This window comes from Hemitrygon akajei, unplaced genomic scaffold (genome assembly GCF_048418815.1).
Source record: "Hemitrygon akajei unplaced genomic scaffold, sHemAka1.3 Scf000041, whole genome shotgun sequence".
In the NCBI taxonomy this organism is placed as follows: domain Eukaryota; kingdom Metazoa; phylum Chordata; class Chondrichthyes; order Myliobatiformes; family Dasyatidae; genus Hemitrygon; species Hemitrygon akajei.
In genome coordinates this window covers 4,881,559-4,888,860 of record NW_027331927.1, presented here as the reverse complement: position 1 = coordinate 4,888,860, position 7,302 = coordinate 4,881,559, and the positions used below count along the sequence as shown (strand labels likewise).

At 44.8% G+C, this 7,302-nt stretch overlaps 1 protein-coding gene across 1 annotated transcript; it reads right to left on the bottom strand.

Annotated features, from left to right (window-relative positions):
* Positions 1-642: 642 nt before the first annotated feature.
* On the bottom strand, positions 643-6,811 carry LOC140720342 (uncharacterized). The gene is made up of 2 exons (XM_073035203.1): positions 6,757-6,811; positions 643-4,106 (listed from the first exon to the last, which is right to left on the bottom strand). Exon 2 carries the CDS (start codon positions 3,692-3,694, stop codon positions 2,672-2,674), a length of 1,023 nt encoding a protein of 340 aa, XP_072891304.1. The 5' UTR covers positions 3,695-4,106; positions 6,757-6,811; the 3' UTR covers positions 643-2,671.
* Positions 6,812-7,302: the final 491 nt, after the last annotated feature.

Sequence of the window (7,302 nt, the reverse complement as noted above, 5' to 3'; positions counted from 1 at the left end):
CTCTAATAATATAGTAATTTGTAATTTCCACATCAGTACTTTACTGTTTATGACTGAACCCAGACATTTACCCAAACAAGAATTGTAAGACTCTTGGCTGGCTACAAAAGGCGTTTACAAGCTGTGATACTTGCCAAAGGGGGTGTTACTAAGTACTGACAATACAGGGCGCCCAAACTTTTGCTTCGGGCCCTTTTCCTTTTTTGTTATTTTGAAACTGTAAAAGATGGAAATTAAAATGTAATCTTGCTTAAAATATTAAAGAAATGTGTCATCTTTGACTTTATGCCTTTTGGAAATCAGGTCATCTTTTACTTGCTGAGCTATTCACAGTAACAGAAATTTTGACCAGGGGTGCCCAGACTTTTGCATGCCACTGCTGGGCTAAGTGTGTAAATGTAGGACGGGACCACGTTGAAAAATAAATGTGCTAGGTTTTCCGAAATTGACCCCTTCCACCTGAGGCCACGAATATATCAATCATCCCTCATATACATTTTCATCCAAAATGAACAGGATTCAGCACTCCATGTGTGTACATGCAATTGTGATAAGAAATACAGACCAGAACACGTACATGAGAGGCCAGCTCAGAAAAATGATTCACCACTCTGGAAGAAAACAAGAACGAGTGGAATGAGTATGACCCTCCATGGGAGACATCCCAACAATCTGAGCAGACGAGATGGTGACAAATGAGCCCTGAATAAGGATGTTAACTCCCAATGTCATTCTTCCTCAGCCAGAGATCTGAGGGGCGAAGAACATTTCAGACAGAACTGCAGTCAGCTCGAATTCTTCAGTCTGCAGGAAATTCAAGGGAAACCTCTTCACCCAGATTAATGACAATTTGGAACCCATCACCACAGGGAGAGTGAGAGGTGAACAACAGGGGAGGATTTGAAAGATCTGTTGTGGAACAGAATCAGGTCCAGCCGGCCTGAGTTGACTCTCTACTGTACACTAGGTGTGTTATAAATTCACTAAGTACCAGAGACAGTATTTAAAATAGGACTGATTTATTTGTCACAGATCTAGTCCCATTAAAGGTGAATATGCAGCAGAGGAAACTCCTCCAATGCCCAGTGACCAGGGTGCAGACCTGGGTGTGGTGAGCAGCAGCAATAGTTGCAGAGTTCAGCACCAACAGTCACTTTCGAAATTGCATTCAGCAACGGTGATGGACAAATATGCAGCAAGCAGCTTATTGAAACTTTCTCCCCAGTTTGAACCCGGTAGTGTGTCACAAGTGTAACGCACTGTAAGGTTTTACTGCTGATGCAGTGGACTCTCTGCAATGTTTCACTGCTGAGGTAATGGCTTCTCTGCAGCAGCAATGTTTAGGGTAAGACTAGAGATAACAGGGTTTTGGAGTGTGGGACTGTCCAATGACAGAAATGTTCTTCCTTGTGAGTCAGGAAGAGAGATTTTCATGGTCTTTTGCTGGCGAGAGATGAGAAGAAGAGAGAGTGGGCCCTTTTTCTTTCTTTTTGATTACTTCACTAACCATATAGTCAAAGTAAGAATTATACATCTCAGTCATTTAGTCACATATTGTGTACTGTTTGTTATTTCAGGGTACTGATTTGTAACAGGGGACACATAACACAGCATCCACCCAAACAAGATTTCTTAAGTTTGGCCGGGCTGGGGGGTTATCACCCCCTATATTTAGCTGCTAGCCGAAGCAAGAGTTGCATATGGTTAGATTACTGAGAGAATCACTTCTGAAATACACAGCAGGTGAACGGTCTCTCCCCAGTGTGAACTCAGTCATGCACATTAGGTTGATTTCACAGAGAGAATCCCTTCCCAAAGTCTGAGCATCAGATCGGCCTCTCCCCAGTGTGAACTCGCTGGTGTCTCTGTAGTTGAGATGTCCGAGTGAATCCCTTCCCACACACTGAAGCCTGAATTATGCTTCACCGTACGGTCCACATAGCTGCGTATCTGACGCGGCACCCTAGGCCATACCGTACGCCGTAGCCTAATGCGCACCTTATGAAAATGTAACTGTGCGTCACAGACCGCGAGAACTGTGATCGGTCTGCTTGGTAGCAGCTCATTTCCTCCTAGGGATTTCCTGTTGCTTCGAAGTTGGAAAATGGACCAAATCGAGGAGAGGTTAAGTGAGGAAGTCAGAAAATATGTACATTTGTACGACTCTTCGTTGGTATACTATAAAGACTTGCAAATTGCATGAAATTCGTGCAAATAAATTTCCACAAACATCGGTTTGGATGTCACGGACTGCACAAAGAAATGGAAAAACTTCTCTCTTTTCTGCGCTGCAGTAATTTCAATAAAAGTAACTCTTGTTCAACATCTAATAGCTCCAACTCCAACAAGATGTACTCAGCAGTCACCATCGTTCCCAACTCCACATGAGTCAATTCAACACAGTGCCATAGAACCCCAACACCAACTAGCGTTTTGCCAGAGCAATGCAGACACACGAACTCACAAGTAAAAATGCTCACAACGGCATAGGCCACTTGCGTGGGCTACTGGGTATGCTACACTGTAGCATCTACACAGAGGGATAATTCAGGCTTGAGTCTGTGAACGGCCTCTCCCCAGTGTGAACTGACCAGTGTGCTTGCAGGTGGTATGACTGAGTGAATCCCTTCCCACAGTCTGAGCAGGTGAATGGCCTCTCCCCAGTGTGAACTCACTGATGTACCTTCAGTTTAGATGACAAAGTGAATCCCTTCCCACAATCTAAGCAGGTGAACGGTCGTTCCCCAGTGTGAACTCTCTGATGTACCTTCACTTGAGATGACTGAGTAAATCTTTTCCCACAGTCTGAACAGCTGAATGGCCTCTCTCCAGTGTGAATTCGCTGATGTACCTTCAGTTGAGATGACCGAGTGAATCCCTTACCACAGTCTGAACAGGTGAATGGCCGCTCCCCTGTGTGAACTCGCTGGTGTGCCAATAGGTGGGATGACTGAGTGAATCCCTTCCCACAGTCTGAACATGTGAATGGCCGCTCCCCTGTGTGAACTCTGTGATGTACCTTCAGGTCAGGTGAACAAGTGAATCCCTTCCCACAGACAGAGCAGATGAACGGCCTCTCTCCAGTGTGTACTCTCTGATGTACCTTCAGTTTAGATGACAGAGTGAATCCCTTCCCACAGTCCGAGCAGGTGAACGGCCGCTCCCCAGTGTGAACTCGCTGGTGAGCCATTAGGGTGGATGACTGAGTGAATCCCTTCCCACACACTGAGCAGGTGAATGGCCACTCCCCAGTGTGAACTGACTGATGTCTCAGTAGCTGTGATGACAAAGTGAATCCCTCCCCACAGTATGAGCAGGTAAACGGCCTCTCCCCAGTGTGAACTGACCTGTGTGCTTGTAGGTGGGCTGACTGAGTGAATCCCTTCCCACAATCTGAGCAGGTGAACAGCCTCTCTCCAGTGTGAACTCGCTGATGTACCTTCAGTTTAGATGAGCAAGTGAATCCCTTCCCACAGTCTGAGCAAGTGAACGGCCTCTCTCCAGTGTGAATTCTTTGATGTACTTTCAGTTGGTGTGAGCAAGTGAATCCTTTTCCACAGTATGAGCAGGTAAACGGTCTCTCCCCAGTGTGAACTCTCTGATGTAGCTTCAGTTTAGATGACTTAGTGAATCCCTTCCCACAGTCCAAACAAGTGAACAGCCACTCCTCAGTGTGGACTTGCTGGTGAACCATTTGGTCAGATGACCGAGTGAAACCTTCCCTACAAATTCAGCAAATGACCAGCCTCTGCCCCAGTGTGAACTAACTGGTGTGTCCACAGGTGGGAAGACCAACTGAATCCTTTCTCACACACAGAACAGGTGGATGGCCTTGTCCCAGTGTGAACTTATTGATGTCCCTTCAGTTGAAATGTCCATCTGAATCCATTCCCACTGTCTGCGCAGATGACTGGGCACCCCCTACCCGTTTAAAATGACAGGTGTGCCAGTCGGTCAGATGATAGAGTGAATCCCTCTCCACAGTCTGAGCAGGAATGCTGCTCGAGTGAATCGCTTGCTCCACTTCTTAAATATCTGGACAGAGACAGCAAAACTGGTGTGTTGTGTTTTAGATTTCCGGAGAGAAATTCCTTGTGATTAGTAACCTGTAAAAAGATTTACAAAATCCATCAGTGGGTGTAGGACAAAATTTCAGATGATATCATTTGAGTTGTCAAGGTGTGATCTGACATCACACAGTTACAGTGAGATTCAACACAAGTTGGAGAGAGAAATCATCTTCCAACTGGGCACAGTGCTGGTATCTGGAATGACCATCAAACTCTCTGATGCTCTTCCTGTCTCTATAAGAATGGGGCATTTCTGCCATCGCCAATCTGTGACTTGGCTCAGTTTGACTCTCTCCATTGGTATTATTCCCTGTTCCCACTAAGCTGCATGGGGTCCTGGCCCCACAGTAACTGAAGCACTCTCACCGAAAAAGCCAGCAGTGCATTCCACGCACCCACCACTCTCTGTGTAAAAAACTTACCCCTGACATCTCCTCGGTATCTATTTCCAAGCACCTTAAAACTCTGCTCCCTCGTGTTAGACATTTCAGCCCTGGGAAAACAAACCTCTGGCTGTGCACACGATCAATGCCCCTCATCATCTTATACACATAAAAAAGGCTCTAAACATAAACAAGGAAATTACACATTGCTTTGAGGATTTGTTGGAAGTATACAAGATGATGAGGGAGAAGATTGGGTAAATAAATGCAAGCAGCTTTTTCCACCGAGGTTGGGTGGGATGACAATCAGAGGTCATGGGTAAGTGGGGAAGGTGAAAATTTAATGGGAACATTTGGAAAAGGTCTTTACTGAAATGGTTGTGAGAGTGTGGAATGAGATGCCAGCACAAGTGGTGAATATGAGCTCGGTTTCAAAATTTAAAAGCAGTTTGGATGGGAGCCTGGATGGTAGAGGTATGGATTTGTGTAAAAATGGCCCAAAGGATATCGGGGACCAAATTCACCACAACCACAAACTGTTCCTGCTGCTACCATCCAGGAAACGGTACCACAGCAAAAGGACCAACAGGCTCCGGGACATCATCTTCCACCAGGCCATCAGACTGATTAATTGATTTCTGTTTCCTTGACTGTCCTATATACAAACTAAATATCATAAGTTAATTTAAATTACACATTGCACATTTAGACAGTAATGTAAATATTTCTACTCCTCATCTATATGAAGGATATTTGTAATAAAGTCAATTCAATTCACCCTCTCCACTATCTGTTCTGTCAATCTAGCTCTCATTCCCCCTACAACTTATTTAAACCACATCAACCCCCCCCCCCGCACTACCTCTAGCAAGCCTTATCACTGGCATATTAGTTGCCTCTTGGTCTGTTCCCCTAACTAACAAATCTCCTATCACCCCTTTGACTTTCCTCTGTCAGGCAATTACCCCCAACAGTGTCTAAAGTGGTCCACCTGCTGTTGTGCAGGATAGCAACAAAGTACTCTGCGATGGCTATTTAACCTCATTCACCTGCCTGACTCTCACACAGTTTCCTGTGTCCTGCACCTTGGGTGTAACTCACCTCTCTTCATGTCATATCTATCACCCCCTCCAACTGCTGGATGATCTGCAATTCACCCATTTCAAGATCCAACTCCTTAAAGTGCAGGATTACAAGCTGCAGCTGGATGTACATCTTGTAGGTGAGGGCATCAGGGTCACTGGAGGTCTCCCCTCCTTCCCTCCAATATCCCCTCTAATTTGTAATAACTGATGTGCAGATAAATCTTGCACTGTGCATTTTTTTTACCCAGTGACAAGATGTGCACAGTAAATTTTATATAGAGAAGTATTCATTTTCACAGCTAGCAAATCACTGTCAATAGGAACTTTGATCTCCTCTGGGTTTGATCGAGTTCATCTGCACTCTCACACAACCTATGTAGCAGGCCTGGAACGGGTAATGAAGAATTTTCTCACCAAAGCTTTTGCACATTGTCCATATGTGGTTTGCTTGCTAAATTATGCTTTAAAAAGTCAGATTTCCAAATAGCACTCCATTTCTTCCCACTTGCAAATTCTCCAGCAACTTTAGCATCACCACAATGCACACAGGTAACACTAGTTTCTGTACTGTACATAAATATTTCCCCTGAAGTCTCCCCCAAGTGACTAATGGTGGTGAACTCAGTGATGACAATGCCAATGAATATGAAGGGAAGGGCAGTAGTTTGTCTCATTGGAGTCTGGCACATTTGTGAACTGGAAGCTACTTGTTGCCCAGGGCAAGGGTGTTTGATATCATTATGTAGCCAGAGAGAATGGGACAAAACATGTCCTCACCGGTAGAAAAGTCCAGAGCAAGAACACACACAAAATTCTGGAGGAACTCAGCAGACCAGACAGCATCTATGGAAAACTGTACTAAAGCTGAGTTCATCCAGCAATTTGTGTTGCTTGGATTTCCAGCATCTGCAGATGTTCTCTTGTTTGTGATTGGAGATAGAACAAAGGTGATTTTCTCAACTGGTGATATAAAAGATTTTGTTCCCTTTCTCCTAATCCTTGCATTTAGATAGCTGGAGCTCAGCTCTGTCTGAGAGATCTATCGGTTCCCATTCCCTCATCGGCCGGAAGCTCCCCGGGACCCATGTACGGATCGTGGGGCTGAGAGAGAGGGGAGAGAGCAGGAGTGTCCCGGGATTGCGGGTCACGGTGTCCGGATTTCATAGGAATCGTCCCTCAGTCGGTGTTTAAGATAAAAACACAGAGAATCGATCTTACCCGCAGACGGTATTTCCAAGGCCTTCTGTGTACCGTGCGCATGCGTGATACTTGGTGACGTCATCGGCCCTGACGCCTGCGCATCTGTTCGGTGCTTCAGCGCCAGCGAAATTTTAAACGCACTGCCTTATGGGTAATCACGGTGCCATTAAATATTTCTGCAGGCTCTGGTTCAATATTCATACCTCATTTTTTTCGTGTGTGTATAGAAAAATCTGCAGCTGTTTTAACGCAGAAAGCTCCCATAAACAATATACTCAATATCAACGTGTATCCAATGCCAAAGTAAAATGCAGATATAAAACACAGGAGATTCTGCAGTTGCTGGGAATACAGAGACGCACACACTCAAAATGCTACATTTTCGAGTGGATTTACAAACCTCTCCTCTCACTCACTTATTCCGTGGATTACTGAACTTTTCCACTTTACCATCTTACGACTTTAAGCATTGTTTCCCAAGCTTGATAGTTTGGGAGCTATATATATTCACAACACTTTGAACTTCTATTTATTTCGTTTAATCTTTTATATTTGGAGTAGATA